Raw genomic sequence first — 20,940 nt, 5'->3', positions numbered from 1 at the left:
CTGGTCGGGCCGTAACAGCTGACCAGCACCGATTGTCCGGCACTCACTAGTGAGATGACCCCAGTACCTCAGTTCAAAATGCAGAAATCACCGGTCTTCTGTGTCCTTCGCCCAGACACTTTTCAAAAGAAGACATTTATGTGGCCAATAAAGATGGAAAAAAAAAAGCTCATCACCGGTCATTAGAGAAATGTAAATCAAAACCACAATGAGATACCATCTCACACCAGTCAGAAAGGTGATCATTAAAAAGCCAGGAAACAACAGATGCTGGAGAGGATGTGGAGAAATAGGAAGGCTTTTACACTGTTGGTGGGACTGTGAACTAGTTCAACCATTGTGGAAGGCAGTGTGGCGATTCCTCAAGGATCTAGAACTAGAAATACCATTTGACTCAGCAATCCCATTACTAGGTATATACCCAAAGGATTATATATTTTGCTTTTTCCTGGCATCTTAAAAGAAATTTTGAACATGAAGTTTTTTCTTAATGACTCAGACTCATTATCATCAATTTTTACACTATACTGCAGTCTAACGATGCCCAGAGGGACAATTACACTATGCGGAGCTGTTTGCTGCTGCACCTAAGTGGCCTTAGAATGCTGTGCATTCGGTTTTGGTTTCTGACCTTGATGCATTTTCTCTTTCTTCCATTGTTTTTAGCAGTGACTTCTCAATACTGTTAGATGTTGATCACAATTGGTCAGTTCCACAATTATTCTTAATTTTGTCCTTCTACCAAAAAACAGCTTGACATCCTTTTAAAAATAGTGTGATACAACAATGAACAAATATCCATAAACATTATAGTACACGTTTTGGCTCCTGAAAAAAATACTATTACTTGTTTTCATGCTTGTAGTTGTGTTTCAGAGAATGAGGCTGGCTAGGAAGTCTGACCACAGATAAACACGGCAAGGATATTGCGATGATAGTGACAATGACAATTGCCACAACTAATTGAGACACTGGGGGAAGTGTGTAACGAGCTCTTCACAATTATATGAGGTAGATAAACTATAATCTTATTAATATTTTACAGGGGGAAATTAAACTTAAACTTAGAAAGATTAATCTGGCTATGGTTACATGCTAGTAAGTGGTGAACTGCTACTTGAGCCCAGGCCTATACCGATTCTCTATACTCCCTGCAAGATCAGTATCTATATTTATATTTTAAAAAACAAATTAATGGCAACTTAGATGCAAAGCATTAAAAGAAACCAGGTTTCCAAATTTTAACTATGTAGATTTATTTAATAAATTTGTATTTTGCTTTACTGAGCCTGATATTAAATGACACTTATTTTGTTTATTCCTCTACTACTTAAAATCAAGGAGACATTATACAATTTTGCTAAGTGATAATATCATACTAATAGTTGAGGTTTATAAAATTATCAGTGCTAATACAAAATAAACTGAGTATTAATACTGTATTTAAGCTATGAAGTTATAGTTGTCCTTATTGGATTCGACTTACTGCTTAATTTATTTGGTAGTTTGGTAGAATCTGATTCATTGTGCGTCTCCTAAGGCACATATTGAAACCCAGACGTAGCCTTAGTGACTGGTTTTTATCCATCCTGCATGTATGTTGCTTTGGTATGCACAGTGAATGAACACTTTAAACTAATTGTATGAGATTTTAACATGTGGAGGTTTCATATAAAATGTGGGTTCCTGACTTAAATAACTAGAAGATGTGGCTCCATGGGTCCACATTCTCAACATGAAAGCCACTGACAATTATATTCAAAATGGTTTGTGAATGGCAGCCACCGCAGAGGAGATCCGTTTGCCAGGTTGCCAATAAGAACCACCTGGTCTGCTTCTCTCGGTTACCTCCCTCGTTTGCGAGTCCTGCTTTTATCCTTTAGTAAAACTCTGAAAGTATAACTCCAAACTTGCCGTGATATTCTATATTCTAGCTTGTTGCACATTTTCAATTGTGTGATTTTATGCAGTATGAACCACTGCCCTATGGCACATAAATAGCATTATGAGTTCTTTATACGTGAAACTGAAACTCAAATGTAAGCAGCTTGTTTCAAGAGTAGAGAGGTAAAGATCATCCAATTCTAAAACCACCCACTTTATATTGTGTATTAAATCATCAATTAATCTTAATTCTATATAGTATACATGATTATTGCTATTATTCATGTTGTAATTAGTATTTGGGGGGAAAACATCTTGTGTGGCTTTCTTCACTGTATTCAGTACTAAAGAACAGGAATCTATCATATCACTTTGCAGTGTCACCTCCATGGCAAGCATGATGGTGAAAAGTTTATGAGAGAGACTGAGAGAGAGAAAAAGACAGAGAAAGAGAGATCAAGAGACAGGGAAAAAAGACAGGTATTTTACTTCAAATGAAATATATTCCATGAGACACAATAAATTATTAACTTTCCTTTCACATTTAATATGGAAACAACAAATATACCACTAAAATTAAAAAATAAACAACTATTCCAAATGTCATATGGTGGGAAAGACAATGGAGAAAAGTTAGTGAAGGAACATGTGACAGGGAAGCACAGGAGGGACTGGATGAATTATTTTATATCAAGTGGTCTGAGAAGCATGTAAAGCACCTAATGCTTCAAAATTGCATGAATGAACGTAAAACAGTAACCATCATGAATATCATAATCTCACAAAGACAAGGGGAACCCGCCTGGACAGCTCATCGGCCTCCTTCACTACTCTTAACACGGTGTTAAGAACACAGCTCCAGTCTCAGAAAAGCTGGCTACCATGCTGTTTTGTTTCCTAAAGCACTATGAGAAAATGTAACTGTAACTGCCCCCAAGTTTTCCTGATGTGTTGAACAGACAGAATTTGAAAGGGTATATGGTAAAAGTCTTATCTTGGGGTGACAGTTAAACCCAGAAGCAGACAACCAACCAAATCCTGTGGTTATCGGCTTCTCTTGCATATGGTGAAAGAAACAGAAGGAAGAGCAAAGATCCAAGTTACAACTCAGTAGTGATGATTCAACATTACACAATGTGGATGGGAAATGGAAAAGTTAGATAAAAATCTGCCTGATCACTAATCTAAGTTAATGGGAATAGGGCCCTCAAAGATGAATAGTTTTATATTACTTACATATGGAAGCTTTCAAAATTATAAGAAATACCTATATTTTCTGAAAGTAAGTGGCTCAATATAACATGAGTTATTTATTTATCTGCAGCATAACACTAAGGAAATCATTCAGCTAGAAAACCATGAAATATCTCTTCATAACTTCAAAACTGCTAGTCCATTCTGTAGAAAACAGACATGCTTAAACAAGCTGTTTTGTTACACTCAGACAAAAACAGAAAAATTGATTTTTTCCCACTTTTAACCTGCTTATTTTAAAAGGTCATAAACAAAACCATTATTACTATAGATCCCACATAATTCCCAGACTTAAATGGTAATCACTTGAATAGGGACCTTAAGACCATTTTCACAAGCACGTACCAACCACTGTTTCAAGCGAAAGAGAAGAAAACAGAGAGATGTTTTAGGGCAATGAGCAGCATTTAAACTTAAGGTAAACTACCCAGTAGAACTGTCCTACTTCAGCATGAGTCTGAATTTGAGAAGGTGAACGTTATAGGTGGGTCAGACATAAATACGCAAGATACTTTCAAAATATCCCTGTGCACCTAAATTTTAGGCTTGTGGGGAATAAACGAGGCAGATAATACCAGGAACCAAGTTTATACAAAGACGGTAAATCCTTACTCCTGTGCTACACTCTGCATCAATAGAAACTTTTCCGCTAGACTGAGTAATCTCATAAACCCCGTGAGAGAAGTTATATTTCTCCCATTCAAACTCAAATCCAGACAGATTAGACTGATATAGCAACTTTCTTAATCTCTTTTACAGAAGAGAATTAGTCTGTCTGAATTTTGAAGCTAACTCTACTTTATTTGAAAGAGTAGTAGATTTAACTGTTCTCCTTAATCAAGCTGAAATAAGATTCTGGTTTTAACAAGGAATAAATGCTGAAAGGGAAAGAAAAACTACTAAGAAAAAAAGAAGACTTTTAATGGGACACCCAATACTCTCAAAAGTTATTAACAATCATACTGTGAGATTATAATATTCTCAATGAAGAACAGGCTATAAGTTACTGCTTAGTTTTTACTGTCTGACTCCCTTTGGAATAGTTAGCTGTTTGCTAAACTATGTCCAAAATGTCTTTTAATCATTCATCATTTGTTTCTCGGCTTTTTTTTTTTTTGAAAAGGAGTTTTGCTGTTGTTGTCCAGGCTGGAGTGCAATGGTGCAATCTGGGCTCACTGCAACCTCTGCCTCCCAGGTTCAAGCAATTCTCCTGCCTCAGCCTCCCAAGTAGGTGGGATTACAGGCATGCACCACCACACCCGGCTAATTTTGTAGAGACAGGGTTTCTCCATATTGGTCAGGCTGGTTTCGAACTCCAAACCTCAGGTGACTGCCCTCCTTGGCCTCCCAAAATGCCGGGATTACAGGTGTGAGCCACCATGTCCAGCCATCATTTGTTTCTATAAAGCATATAAGGCAGGTGTTTATACACCTAAAAAGATGCTATATTACTTCAATTATAAAAAAAAAATTCAGTGCTTTGAAATCTATCCAGTGAAATTAAAAACAAATAATTAGCTCTCCCTTATTTTTAGTAGATACAGTCCAAGACTGCTAGTGGATGCCTGAAACCATGGACAATACCAAACGCTATATACACTGTGTCTTTACATATATATACCTATGATAAAGTTTTATGTATAAATTAGGCACAATAAGAGATTAACAATAACTAATAAAACAGAACAATTATAACAATGTACTGTAATAAAATGTATGTGAATATCTTTCTTTCTCTCAAAATATTGTACTGTACTCACCCTTATTCTTGTGATGCTATGAAGATGATACAATGCCTACATGACAAAATGAAGTGAGGTGAATGACCTCATTGTGACGTAGCATTAGGCTACCATTGAAAACTAATCAAAAATTTATGAACTGATTATTTCTGGAATTTTCCATTTAATATTTTCAGGCTAAAGTACTATGAGTAACTGAAATCACAGAAAGCAAAACCACTGATAAATGGGGGAGCCTACTGTACTCTGAAAGGAGTGATTTTTTTTTTAAGTCTATCTTTCCAAAATTTCTGACAAACATATGCTCCAAGCATATATACTGACTAATGCATCATAGTATATATATCTCTCTAACTTTACCAAATAATGCCAAATTGTTTTCAAATGTGGTTGTACACATTTATCCTTTGTATGCTATTTTTTCTGTATTTTGTTTGTTTGTTTTTGTCATTGGGTGAACTGTTCTTTTTGTAATTCAATGACAAAATCAAAAAGTAGTGCATGGCTTAAAAATCTTCTTAAAAATATTTTAGAGTTTTCCATTCACGTCATGGTTGCTTAGTTTTTAAATAATCTTGCTAATCATGATGGTGTCATATACTCATTTGCTAATATACTGATGCATAATAATCCTCAAATTAATATTTGTCATTGAGAACTGATTTGGTCATGATGTAATATCACATATAATTATGCTAAAATTTTGTTTAGAATACTGGCATCTATGGTCATGAGGGTTTACCTCAGGAATGCATGGCTGGCTTACCATTCTACCTCAATTCTAATTAACCACAGAAAAGCCATATGGTAAGGTATCACAGAATAATTAGCTCAGATACAAAAATCCACTCTGAGCAGGGAGAACCCGCTGAATTTCCTTCCACATTGTAACTTGTAGAAAACGCCTACCATAGTTAAGAAGCCTCAAATATTATATATAGTGTCTATACTAAGGGTACTTTATTCCATATACTTATGACCCTAAAAAGGCCAACTGGACTCATTTTTGTTTCTGAAAACAACTCTAGTTGCTCAAGAAAAGAGAATATCTTTCAGCCTAATGGTTACCATATTATGAACTCAAGCTGATGAAATGTAACTATATTAATTTTGTGTCCAAACATAAGTTTAAAGAGGAAAAATATGAGCATTAGATCTACTTTGCTATCTCCTTTAGAAGTCAGTATTTTATCTTTGAAAGAAATATTTAACAAACAAAAGATATTCATTTGAAGATCTAGTAATGGTTATGGCATAATAGTTATTTAAACCTAATAAATTTTCATTGTCTTAAACGTGCATTTATATAGTGCCAGAGGAATATGCAAACAGAATTTAAAACTGGGGCCACCACATTATATTCATTATTACTAATTCTAGAAACTCTGGAAACTTATGGGTGACATACTTGTCAGAAAGTTCTCTTTACCAAATAAAGGACAACCCAATCTCTGTTATGAACTGTCATTACTAATTTAGCAAAACTAGAAGGCAGTTCAGCCGAGTAGACAGAAAATTAAAACATGGGCAGCTCCTGATTGGAAATTTATTCATAGCAGGTAATGAAACAGCACAGTCAGGATCTCTGGTATTACTCAGAGTAAGAGATTTAATTCTGATAACTTTGATGATGGCACTTGAATCACAGATTCTAAATGGTGACAGGTTGTGACATATAGATAAGATAAAATGAGCATCAGTAGCATATCTCTACAGAAGCAATTCTATAACATCAATTTTTTCAAACAGTAAATATAATAATTTCAAAAATTATGACAGAAGTTTTCAAAGAAGAGGCTTAGGTCTTAAGCAAGCCATGTGCCATGTTTATGTCTATTTGTCAATGGGTTATAAAATTAATCAGCCTAACAAATGTAAGGGGTGGAAATACTCATATTTAAAATATGAAATATAAATTGTAGTCTCTGATTTCATCTGAATAAGGAACAAACTCAAAATTACAGGCAGAGTAGCTATTTTATGAAGAGGGTGAAAGTGAAGGATTGGGTTATATATTTATATGCATGTAAGGAATATTCATTAAATGCATTCACATATAGCTAAATACAAGTACGCTGTTCACATTTTTTAAATACAGTTTTTTATTTTGAATTTTGTGTGCCTTTTTAAATTTTCTAATTATCTACAATGGCATTATTTTATAATGAAAGGTGTATTTTTTTTTAAAAAAAAAGCCTATTTCAGACATAACTCTCTGATATTTCTCATAAGAGAAATATGGTTGAGTAAATAATATTTCCACATGAACAGGTATTTCAGTACATCTCTTTTGAATTTGTAAAGCGGCATATTTGTTGTGTGTGGTTAAAGTAACTCAGCGCCCCTTCAAAGGGAGGGTGTTAAGGAATTCTAAGGCTATGTGCAAAAATGTTCATATCTAACAAGTTTTATTAGATAAACTAACAAGTTTTCAAGTTTTCTTGAAACTGTGATTGACCAGTAGCTTTCAGCAGAAATGGCACTCTGCCACGTTCTAAACCCAGACCACATAAAATGGCAGCTTGCACATCCTGTCTTTTGGGACTGTCACTCTTGTGAGAAAGCCCACGTTGTCTGTGGAGTGGCCTAGGAGGAGAGGAGCTGGGGTCCTCAATCTCACCAAGGCTGAGCTCCTAGCTGACAGCACCAACTGTAGGCCATGTGAGTGAACCATCCTGAAAGCAGATGCTCTGTCCCCTACATGAGCCACCCCAGCTGACACAAGGTGAAGAAAAGAAGAGCAGTCCACACTGAGGTATACCCAAATTGTGAGTTTGGGAACAAAACAAATATTGCTGTTAAGTCACTAAATATTTGGCTTGTTTATTAAGCAGCAATAAATAACCAAAAGAGCAAAGTAGGACTTTGATCATGAATGCTAAGACGTGTTTGTTTAAATGAATTTATATACACTGGCTTTGGAGGATTTTATCCATATTGTTCAATAATGTCATAACTAATTGTGATGGTTAATTGTGATGGTTTATACTGACTGTCAACTTGATCGGATTGAAGGATGCAAGGTATTGTTTCTGGATATGTCCGTGAGGGTGTTGCCAAAGGAGATTAACATTTGAGTCAGTGACTGGGAAAAGCAGACCCACCCTCAATCTGGGTGGGCACCATCTAATCAGCTGCCAGCACAGCCAGAATAAAAGCAGGCAGAGGAACGTGGAAAAACTAGACTAGCTTAGTCTTCCAGCCTCCATCTTTCTCCTGTACTGGATGCTTCCTGTCCTCGAATATCAAATTCCAAGTCCCTCAGCTTTTGGACTCTTGGGACTTTCACCACAGACTAAAGGCTGTACTATTGGACTAGCTTCCTGGCTCTTCAGCTTGCAAATGACCTACTGTGGGACTTTACCTTGTGACTGTATGAGTCAGTTCTCATCATAAACTCCCCTTGATATATATATAGCTTCATATATACATATATATATATCCTATTAGTTCTCTCCCGCTAGAGAACCCTAATACATTAATAGTATAAATCTATATAGAAAATACTAATTCTATAAAATGGGAAAAGTTCAATATTGGTCAAATAGAATGGCATGTAGGATAATACAATTGCAATTTCATAAAACTGTATTTACAGAGGACTAAGCCTATATGACAGCAGAAAAAAATAAATAAATAAACCATATGATGCTTTATTTACCAAAAGCATGCACATGAGAAAGATTAATAGCTAATTCAATAAAAAAGAAGACAAGTATTAAATAACAATGTTGAGTTTGTCACAATTTCTGTAATAGAAATGTTTTGGAAAACAATGATGTATGATCCCTTTTGTTTAGAAAATTGGCTAAGTTTAAATGCACTTTGGTACAACAAGGTACACTAGGATAAACACGTGCATAAAATAAAAATGTTGTATAATATAAAAATCCATCCACTTAATGTATTTCTTTTTAAGGTATAGTTCTACAGAATAATTATTTTCAAACATAAAAATCTAACTACTTAATAAATATATGTCTTTCATAAGGCACACTTCTACAAGAGTCACCCCTCATTCATCCAAATATAAACCAGAGAGTTCAATTAATTGAATTTCTACTTCTATAAGATTTACTCAATGATGTAATTAGTAGAGGTATGTAATTGCAGTTTTTTGCCAATAAAAGTAAGGACAAAAACCACAATTACTTTTGCACCAACCTAATAGATCACAGAATTAATGAAGATTTAGTCTTTTTTATTTGCTATAAATCTGTGGCATAAAAATTAATGTTCAAAAGGTGACATGAATGCAAAATACCTTCATGAGCAAAATTATATTAGCCCGCAAACTCTGCCTCCTTCTATAATAAAAAGCCTGAGAATAAGAATGATTAATCAGTTTGTACCACAGTGAGGCTAGGCCAGGAACCCTGTTACCATCTTGCTTCTTATCTCACCTATTACACTGCCTTATCTGGCATGAGTGTTTCCTGAACGGCTATGAAATATAAAATAATGCACGATATCCAGAAACAATGTATGAATTTCCTTCATATACAAATCATCTAATTTAGGTTGAAAAATGAGACTTCTTCATTTTATAAAATTATTTGCTGAGACATTTTTCTATATAGCCTGTTTTCCAGGTATATTTATGTTTATGTATGATGCAACACTGGAAAGAAAATTCATTTTTTTCAAAAATACATATACATATATAATTATATATAGTATGTATATAATACATATACATATCTCATATATGTATTATAAAATATGTATATTATAGAAATATATATTATACATTACTTGATACTTTGCTACTTTTTAATACGCTTGACATTTTCATTTTTTCACTTACTATAAATAATAAACACAAGTTCATGGTTTTTAATTTTTCTTTTTAATTTTTGCCATAAACTATTTAATCACCTAAAACACCCTTCTCCTTAGATGTTAGAAGAGGTCAGAGATCTGTTTGATCTTAACAAATGGTTTCAACACTAAGCCTTAGTTTATTTATCTATAAGATGGCTATAACAATAGTATTTACTACATGTAAGTAGAGTTGCTGTGTAGATTAAATAAGATAAAATAGGCAGCTAGTATATTTAAAACACTTGGCACCATACATGAAACATATTATATACTAGTAACTATTGTTTTATAGTTATAAATTTATTTAGCTGTAATCAAAAGCATGTAATTTTAAGATATGAAGCAATGAAGTATGATTTTTTTAAATAGCCTACTTAATGTATTTCTCTAGTAAAAGGAGACTGGCTTGATAAAGTTGCCTTTTAGATATTAAAAAAAAATGATTCACAGCAAAATTTTTAAGTGACCATATAACCAATATATTTTACATGGCATAAGATATGTAAAATTGAAATTTAATGCAATATACCACAAATACATGTGCTATACAAACCAAGGTAAAATTCCCTGTACAATAAAAATAAATCCAATTAAGAACTTTAAGTACAAGCAAGAGAGTACACACACAATGAATTTAGGGAAATTCTTAAAAATTAATCTTAAACAGCAACAATAGAAAACATTTCTATATTGTATGTACCTACCTGGAGTAGGCAAACAATCTGCTATCCCAAAGATCATGAGTCCCTCTAGGTCCAGAATGAAAATAACAGGAATCTGTCCCATCAAACATATTCAGTCCATCTGCTGAATTTTTTGAAGCATGGCTGTGTACCACATCTAAGAGGACTATGATACCCATGGAATGAGCTGTGTCTACCAGTTCCTTTAGCTCTTCAGGTGTTCCATAACGGCTAACAGTAAAGAACACAGCAAAAAGAAGATTACATCACATTTAGAGGACATGGTCAATCGTGCCTCAACTGCTTCACCATCACAGCACTAGATACTTTAAACATCCAAGCAGCATGTGATATGATACTTGGATACAACTCAGATTTGCTTCATGTTTGATATTAAGCAAATTTAAAACCATTAAGTTAGAAAACAATTTAAATCAAATTATTAAATCGGGCTATTAAATGTAGATTTATACCCCAACCAAAATTCACATTTTGAGGATGTAAATAATAAAACTCTGCCCCTCTATTCTCAGAGCTTCTGATTTCCACCTGCAAGTCAGTCACTCCTGCTCTCATGTTTGCCCATGCCTTTCAGTGTGTACATCTGAGATTAAGGGGCTCTTCAAGAATTTCTTTGAATATCCACGGTGCCTTGATTGAGGCTATCCCTCCTGCACTTATTCCAAAAATAGAATGCCCACAGTTACTAGTGGGCCAAGACAATGTGCCACGTTTGTCACCACGTAAATAAGATGGGTAGCTCACAAGCAGGTGTGTTTGTGTTAAAGGTAGCCCCACAGTCTGAATGAAATAGGTAACAAAAATTACTCACAGAAGAAGGCCTTTCTTAACTTGTGTAAAATTTTGACGTTATAGTCATCCATGGCATCAACTTTGCCCTTTAAATAGTCACCCTTGCCTTCAATTGTTTACTGTCTCTCTTCCTCACTAGACTATATACTCCTTGAGGGCAGCAGCTGTTACTATCAGGCTCCTTATGATATGGTACGGTGCTAAGTATACAGCAAGTCTCCTGATAGCCAACTCCACTGAGCAGCAAGAGCTATCTTTTTAAACTACAAATAAGATCATGTCACCTACTTAAAAATCATACTTGTGATCCCATTGATCCCAGCGTGAAGACCATTGTCCTGATCATGGCCTACTGCACCATCTACTGGCTCTTTCCAATAATGTTAATTATCTTATGACACTCTCCCACACCCTCTTTTTATTCCAGCCACCTATCCATTTTCATACTCATTGAACAACATGTTCAATAATAAACAGCCTTAAAGTTTTTTCATTCAGCCATTCACTCATTCCTTCATTCATTCCTTTATTTGTTTGCCAAATACTTACTAAAGTTATCTACCATGTGCCATGACATTTTCTATGTTCTGGAGATACACTAGTGAAAAAAACAAATACCACTGACCATATGGAATTTACATTCCCACTGGGAGACAACAAACAAGCAAAATACGTAGAATGTCAGATAATAATAAGTGTCCAAAAGAAAACAAAGAAAATCCACTGGTGGGACGGGAAGGTTTGCTATTTTAAAGAGGGTCATAAGTTAAAGTTCATGGAAAAGGCAATATTTGAGCAAGAAAAAAAGTAAGAAGCAAGGCATAAGAATATCTAAGGGTAAGAGCATTCAGACAGAAAGGAACAGCAGGTGCAGGGCACTGGGGTAGGGATGAGCTAAGAGCATCTGAAAAAAAGCAAATAGGTTACTGTAACTGGAATGATCAAGAAAGAAAAGAGGTGAGCTCTAAGAGTCAGCCAAGAAGCACATCAAATGAGGCCTTGGGGACCAGTGTAAAGTCTTTTGCTTTTATTCTGAATGAGACAGGGATTTATTAGGGGTTCTGAGCAAGACAGCGACATGATCTGACTTTAATTTTTAAATGATTACTCTGGCCACCAGGCAGAAAAATTGACCATAATTGGTAGACCAAAGGTAAGAGAAGGGGAAAGAGAGCATGAGAAAACACAGTGACCAGTCGAAGGGCTATTGAAACAATCCAGGTAAAAGATAACCACAAGTTGGACATGGGTGGTGGTAGTGGGGGCAGTTGAAGCAGCCAGATTTGGTATCTATTTTGAAGTTACAGATGGCTAGATTTTATAATAGCTAGCGTGTAGGGAGGAACAGAAAGGGACAAGTCAAGTATAATGCCAAGATTTGGGGCTTGAACAACTAGAAGATGAAAATGTCATTTACTGCAGTAGAGAAGATGGTAGGGGGAGGAAGTTTGAAGTTAAGATCAGAAATTTAATTTTGGACACATGAAGTTTGATAAAAGTATTAGATACCCTAACATCAAATATATACTTTCTGAAGTTCATAAGATAGGTCAGAGAGACATAAGTTTGGGAGTTAACATATAGCATATATTTAAGCTACAAAACTGGATGAGACTTGATGAGATCCTCCCACGTATTTCATGCAGATGAAGAAGAGAATGGAACTGAGTACTGAGTTCCGTTATTTAATGGTCCAATATTTAATGGTCATAAAGATAAAGAGGAAGGAGCAAAGGGAATTAACAGTAAGCAAGAAGTGAGGTGGGAAAAGCAACAACAGGAGGTTAAGCTATTCTGGAAGCCAGGGAAAGAAAAAGGTTTCAAGAAGGTGAGAGTAACCAGCTGTACCAAGGGGTGCTGACAGTTGAAGTAAGTTAAGAATTGCCCATTGTCCTCAACAATGTGAAGGTCACTAATACCCTTGACAAAAGCAGCTGCAGTGAAGAGGCAGACAGCATACCTGGAGGGGGCTCAAGAAAGAACTGGAGTGGAGGATTTGGAGACAGTATTATAGAAAACTTATTCAGGGAGAACTAATATAAAGAGAAACAGGTAAATGAACCAGTATCTTTTTTCTATGCCTGGAATGTCACCTATTTACACCCACTTCACCCCTCTCACCAGTTAACTCTTAGCTGTGTTTTAGATCTCACTTGCAGTATTTGTTCTGATCTATTCTAAACTGATCAGACTTCTGATTATAGCTCCCTGTCATTTTCATGTTAGCTTTTATTACAGTTAAAAAATAATAATCTGTATGAATGATGATGGGAGCAATGTCTATATGCCATATGTCATAAACTCCACAACACTGAGAGTGTTGGACTTCTTCAGTCTGTGGTCATTTAGATCAGCACCTCGTTAACTGCATAGAAGCCTGTGGTGTCTTCTCTGTCCTGAGAACAATATTCCATCCATTTCCGCCTGGAGGGAAGGGCAGTCCTTCTGTGAGTAGTAATTGTCCTACCAATGAGTAGTAATTGTCCTACCAAGGGCCTCTTCAGTGACCTTCCTAGATGAGTCAGTCTCTTTCCGGAAAACGACGTGCTCTCTCACAAGAATGGCTTTCATAGGATAAGATTTTCTGACTAAACCTTGGGCCTCCAAATATGTGACAATTTCAGCAGGTAACTGGACATTCTATATCACAAATCATCCCACGAACAGCAACATAAAATCAAGGACAATTTCTAAGGCTGGACGGGAAGAGAGTGTACGGCCTTAGTAAAAGAAAACGTTCAGTTTCTATGAACTCTGTTAACCCTAAAATGTTACAGAATGTTATATAAAATGTAAAATTTCATTTTGTTTATTTAAATTATTTGCTCAAAATAAAAATGAACATAATGAGTCTTTGATTTTACCTTGAAGCTGCAAAGAAGCTCGTGATTTGGTAACCAAAGCTGGCATAGTAAGCATGCTCCATGATTGCCATCAACTGAATGCAGTTGTATCCTATGTAAGGCAATGGTCAAATATAAATTAAAAGCCACATTTAAAAAAAAAAGTAATGGGGAAAAAAAGCATCCTCATTCCAAATACATTAAAATTTACAATCTAGAAGCTTTGATCGTCTTGAAAAGTTCTACTACTTTAACATTTTTTGTTTGACCTTCTAACAACATTGGATAGTCTCTTACAGCTGTATTCTGACTAGCTATTTGATATACCTTAATTGTAACAAGCAATAAATAATATGCAAACTTGCTTAATTTGGTTTTAGCATATTAAAGATGGCAATCTCTATATGCTAAACATCAGTTACACTTGTAATATTCATATTGAAGATTATGAAACCTAAATAAAAAAAACCAATTGCATGATATATACTTTTTATTTTGACTCTTTCTATTTATTTCTATATATTTCAGTCCTTTTTACTATATAGCATAAGAAATAGCACCAAACCCACATTTTTCAGAGGTAGCATTTTTTTTCTTTTTCTTTTTTTTTTTTTTTTTGAGATGGAGTCTCGCTTTGTCGCCCAGGCTGCAGTGCACTGGCGTGATCTTGGCTCACTGAAACTTCCGCCTGCCAAGTTCTCCTGCCAGGCAATTCTCCTGCCTCAGCCTCCCGAGTGGCTGGGACTACAGGTGCATGCCACCATGCCTGGCTAATTTTTTTGTGTTTTTAGTAGAGATGGGGTTTCACCATGCTGGCCAGGCTGGTCTCGAACTCCTGACCTCAGGTGACGCACCACCTCGACCTCCCAAAGTGCTGGGATTACAGGCATGAGCCACCCACAAGGTAGCTTTTATGCAATTAGCATTAATGCTTCTACTTTCCACTATATAATTTGCACCTATAAAATTATTTCCAAGTGCAAATATGCATGTATGTGCACAAACACACATCACCTTACTTTCTCCATCTGGATATGTTTTGCTCTAACAGTAAATAAAGTGACTCAAAAAAGTAGATATTGTGTTTTAAAAATATATAACATTAAAAAAATTCTAATATTTTTTAATATAAGCAAGTAATCAGGGGAAAAAGTATTGGTCTGAAAAAAGCTAAGAAAAATAGGTTTTTCTTCTTGAAGTATAATTTGGTAAAATGATCAAATATGATTTCATTACTTTGGAAGTTACAGTTCTGTAACATACATAGAAAATATTCATATTCTGCTCTCAAAGTCCAATTCATACAAGCTTTATAATTTTCTTAAGGTTTATATAAGTTCATTTTTAATGGCAGTTCATTTAAATATGCAACTATACTTGTAAATGTACTTATAAACAAAGGTATCAGATTAGTTTCATTCTTCTGGGTTGGTATCTTGTACAAGCACAAATTTATAGTTTTATTCTTAATTTTAATGGCATTAATCATTCCTGTATTCACTTTTATTCCAGGTACTAGGCTAGGGAATTCAGACACAAAGATGAGTAAGAGAATCCTTGTGCTGCTGAACGTTCTGCAAGAACTGGGTCATAAGCAATTTATTACTCCATAATACAAAATAATATCTCAAATATAATAGTTTAGCATAATATCTATTAATTATAATTAATACTAAATATTCTATATATTTAATTAATTTTGGTTTCTGGAACCTGACTTTACCCTCACAGATAATCCATACATAACTGAAAACTTTAACCATGGCTTACAAACCTTTCTTCTAGCCAAAATTTGGACTCCCTAGCAGAAGTAGTATAATTAAATATGCTTTATCTTCCTGCCTAGCCATTGAAGCAGGTGTTAAATATACTGTCAAATTATTTTAAATAGCATTACCTATAAAAACAACAGATTTAAAATACACTGAATCAATAATTCAGCAATATATTATTCACTCTCCTGCTTGTTATGAAACAGGATCTGTGCCAGTACAGTTCAATATATGAATATCTAGCAAAATGTGTCTCACATAGATATTCTATAAATGTTTGTTAAATAAGTCATCCAGGCAGGGGCTATATAAAATAACTCTGATACAAAATGAGTTCCAGGCACATTACAAATACAAGATTTTTTTCCTTAACAGACTAAAATGAACAGGCTATAATCAATGATCACTTAAATTGATAAACTCTTCCTCCAGTAAAAAAGTAATTATGCTTACATATTTATCTATAATTTTGGAAGTCATCCGTTCACATTACTTAAAATTGAAATTGGAATAATATCTTTAATTCTTATGCTCTATCTTATTCCATTTCTCTTTTCTATGCTATCACTATTACAGGGCAATTTGAGAAGCCTAAAATAAAATGTATTTCTATTACATATTTAATCTCCTAACACAAAAAAGAGACACTTGTAATTAGCTTTTCTAATAAGAGAACAGACTCATTAAAATTTTATCTGAATAAAAATCACAGTTATTACTTACCAAGGTCTTTGATTCTTGGTAGTACATTGCACGTAAAATGTTTATAAGAAGCTACTTTTCCTTCATGGGAAGAAATTCCCACATGAGATTCATAAATTCTTAGACTTCGTGGCTTCTTTGGTCTGGAATGCTTAAACTACAGAATATAAATTACATACAGAATTAAACCAGGAATTCAGGTATGACACTACCTGATTAAGTATATTTTTAAAAAGTGGTGAATATACTTAAACACTTGGAACTATTCTCACATATAAAAGGCACTGGCTACAGTCACTAAATTTTATTTTAGGAAAAAGTCCTTATAGTCCTGTTAGTGGACCTATTTTAAAAGATAAATCATGTAATAACGTATACCTTATCATTGAGTAAAGATTTTTTTTTTGAGCTTAGGCCTCAGAGAAAATGTAAGATCCATGAAATACAGAGGTAATTATCTAATGCAAAGTATATATCAACAAACTCCAATGATTTAAAGGACAGAAAGTGAGTTCAAACATACACAGAACACTTGTCAATAATATGGCGGTAAAAATTACCCTAGTTAATACATTCATGAGATGGTCTTCCCTATTCCATGTTTCTAAGGACAATTCAAACCCATGACACTGAGAAATATTGCACTAAAGAGTCTCTGATAAATCAGAAACTGTAGTTAAAAAAAAAAAAAAAAACACAGTATCCCTTACAGATTAGTATAAAGCAATTTAGTATTCTGTTTTCCTTAACCTCAAAAACAGGCTACACAAAAACTAGCTTCTATATGTTATTGGCTGCAGAAGACAGACTGATACACGCACAGTGTAAGAGGAACACTATGATGTGAAATACTCAACTGTCAGTGAGGAGAAGCATTGAACATTACTATAAAAGTTACAAAAGTAAAAATTAACTTTCCTAGAAGTGTTGGAACAATAATTTATTGAAAGATTTGTTGTTCTCACTTCATATGAGTGTTCTGGATCCCAGTGTAGCCAATCATAATTCACATTAGCACCTTCACGAACCACATACTTCGCCCACGGTGAAATACGATACAAGGTCTCTCCGCTTTTACTAGTAATAACTACCTAAAAAGAGAATGAGATGTTATTGCTTTAAAATACGTCCAGAACTCTGATAATACATAATGGTTTAGGAGCACTGCTACAAGTAGGAGAGGATGAATGATCTTCAGAATCTAGACGACCATACAGATGTGCGACCTTCAGGAACATAATTCTATCAATGTTGGTTTTCTCATCTGCTGTTACTATATCATCCTTAAAGTAACTTCCAGCGTGAACGTTTTATGGCTTTCTGGCAATTTCCACCACTGCAAACTAGCCATGAGAGTGCTTACTTAAACGAACAGTAGATACGAAAAAGACAAGAATATTATTTGGAAGCTTCTGTCAATAAATCAATCAATGAGAGAAAATCATCCTACTCCATTAAAACAAGGAATTAGTGAGTTATATAACCATCTGTTTTGTTTCCTTTCTATAGCAACTAATGAAAACATGTTCAGGAAGCTTAAGAAGAAGAACAGGTTTGATTAACACTTCCAAAGTGCACACACAGACAGACACATGCAAACATTTTCCACGCCTTCTCAACTTCTTTTACCTCCTATTTGCTGTATTCTTTACCATACAAAAGCAAGCATTAGCTCCTTTAATCATCCGTTCACATATCTGCCAACAATACTGCTACTGTTTTTGATAATAAAAAATAACAATAAAATTTATTTTTTTTTACTGAATCTACTATTAAGACTTAGAACGAAATAAATGATTTTGAATTTATCCAGCCATATAAATGGAACTTCCAAATGATTGAAATGGTAGCTTTTTATTTATTTATTTATTTATTTATTTTTTGAGACAGGGTCTCAATCTGTCACCCAGGTGGAGTACAGTGGTGTGATCACAGCTCACTGCAGCCTCGACCTCACCGGCTCAGGTGATCCTCCCACTTCAGCCTATCGAGGAGCTGGGACTACAGGCAGGTGCCACCATGCTCAGCTAATTTTGTGGGGGCTGGGATATTTTTTGTAGAAATTGGGTTTCTCTGTGTTGTCCAGGCTGGTCTTGAACTCCTGGGCTCAAGTGATCCTCCTGTCTCAGCCTCCCAAAGTGCTGAGATCACAGGCGTGAGCCAATGCACCAGGCTGAAATTGTAGCTTTACACAAAGTTATCTTTTTTACTAAACTTTCTAAAAGGAGGTAGAATATAATTTTTAAAATCCAGATTAAAAGCTATATTATGCCCTTATCATTGAAGAGAACGTATTCTTCAGTCTCCTCTAATAGACAAAAGCTTAAGTACTCACAATTCTTAGTAACTAAATATTTGTATAATGCTTTATAGTTTGTAAAGACTTTTACATTCTTATCTCACTTGATTCCAGAAAATCTTTGTGACCCAAATATTAAGTGAGATTATGTAAGCTGCCAAAAGTCCCAAAATAACCAAGTGGCAGAGCCAAAAGCTCAACACAGAGCTTCTAATATTCACTTCTCTTCTCTGAACAGGCTTCCACAGCACTTCCTGCAGATGCCAAAAAATAATAAATTATGGCTTACAATGGAGAGGCTGGGTAAGTGGTGAAACGAATATCTAACTTACATGAATACAATTATTTCTCCTCCATTATGCCTCCCACCTATTAAAGCTAATCATCACCAGGTGTTGCTATTATTCAAGCGATTGTCACAAAACATGAAGCAATAAGACCAACCTACTTCTAGATTATTTTAACCTTAAAAAAAAAAAAAAAAAGAGTCCCTTAACCTACATGAATCCGTAGTATAATGTACTACAGAAATATGTTTGAGAAAGGGCCTTCTGCTCACTTATCAACCCAGAATAATGTATGAGGAAACAAAATACTATAAATCAGTTTTCAGTGACTACCACTTTGGCTAATCTATCCATCTATGCTTTCTCTGTTTTGTAAATGGCTTGTAAAAGGCAGATCATAAACTAATAATCATTTCTGAAGGTGTCTCTAGGCAGAGAAAATACTTGCAATTTGAAGACATTAAAATTTTTACTTCAAGCTGAATTTAACTCCCACATCCTTTGGAACACTAATTCCTTCATCTTGCTGTACACAGAAATGTCTCCAGAGGCTACTGAATGATGGGTGTTGAATGTTGAAAGGAACAGTCCCTGCATGGTTCTCGGAAGCTCTTACATCTTTTGCTGGGTACACCAAGATGGCAAGGCCCTGATCATTGTTAATGGCAGCCATTTCTTAGGGCTGTCTTTCTAGTGAGCAGCCTTCGAGGATAACATAATGACACCCTTGAAGGCACAGAGCTGCTACAAAAGAAGGGATTCTCCAGGCTCAATATTATCTAGCTATGTTGTGAGCAGCACAATATTATCTAGCCAATGTGTGAGCAGCAGTCATCTGGGTCATACAGTGTCACCTCTACGGGGTTTGGAGGACAAGGGGAGCCAATGAAAATATGATGTCCACTGTGCCATGAGTAATAAAATAATTTATTTCTGTTCTAGGAGTCCTGGGTCAGAATCGATGGTATGGTAACAGGTTAACTTCTAAGTTTGTAGGCAGGGTAAAATCAAATCACTGACCTGACAAAGGAGTATTTGCTCATTCAGTGAATAACTTCAATATTTTGTTTCCAAAAGTTCTGTCTTCTCCTACTCTAAGAGTCATTTCTACTAGGGTTGCTTGTTGGAGGGGAGCATTTTAATTTTCCCATTTTCTCCTTCTCTCTTATGAATGGAATTGCACCCAAATGTTAAGTAGAGCAAAACTTTCTACCAGATCCGGAACACTGACTTGTGATTGTTACATAATAAATATCTCTACTCTTTAGGCCTCTGAATTTTGCAAGCATTTTTTTTTTACAGTAACTTAGGTTTTCCTCACTAGTACACCTGTCTATAGTAGCCATCTCACCTTGCTTTTCACTTTCTGTTCCTAAATTGTTGTAATCTCCATAACTAAACAAGAGTATCATAATAAGTAAATTTAATTTGAGAGACAATGCAGAGAGTAAAGATTACACCCTTTATGCACTAAACTTTGCTCACAAAACTCTTTAGGTGAGGGGGAGGATACATCCTGCATCTGTGTTATGCTCCAATGAGTTCGAATTCGAGTCGGAAAAATTTTTAGAGAAAACTTTAAGTCATTTAACTCACAACCTCAAAATGTCAGCATGCTATGGAGCAAATTGAAAGAAAGAGTTGGCTTGATTGATCTTTCAACAACAAGTCTAGTAGCTAATGTTTAAAAGAGTTCACTTGATACTGTCAAATGGGAGGTCTGATACACCGCTAGTGTGAGCATAAAGCAGTATAAAATTTCTGAACAGCAATTTGACAATCTGCATCAAAAACTCAGAAAAATTAATTCCAGGTCAGTTACAGTGGCTTACACCTA

At 35.0% G+C, this 20,940-nt stretch overlaps 1 protein-coding gene across 1 annotated transcript in view; it reads right to left on the bottom strand.

Moving 5' to 3' along the window:
* Positions 1-20,940, bottom strand: part of GBE1 (glucan (1,4-alpha-), branching enzyme 1) — a 273,306-nt gene that overhangs the window by 146,103 nt on the left and 106,263 nt on the right. Inside the window, exons 4-7 of the mRNA XM_011953833.1 lie at positions 17,483-17,608; positions 16,539-16,674; positions 14,065-14,155; positions 10,409-10,618 (exon numbers count right to left, since the gene is read on the bottom strand). Of these exons, the coding sequence (XP_011809223.1) occupies positions 10,409-10,618; positions 14,065-14,155; positions 16,539-16,674; positions 17,483-17,608 (563 nt within the window). The remainder of the gene's footprint in view (positions 1-10,408; positions 10,619-14,064; positions 14,156-16,538; positions 16,675-17,482; positions 17,609-20,940) is intronic.

Source organism: Colobus angolensis, unplaced genomic scaffold (genome assembly GCF_000951035.1).
Source record: "Colobus angolensis palliatus isolate OR3802 unplaced genomic scaffold, Cang.pa_1.0 Scaffold373, whole genome shotgun sequence".
Lineage (NCBI taxonomy): Eukaryota > Metazoa > Chordata > Mammalia > Primates > Cercopithecidae > Colobus > Colobus angolensis.
Note: the sequence above shows the minus strand (reverse complement) of the source record. Positions and strands in the feature narration are given on the sequence as shown.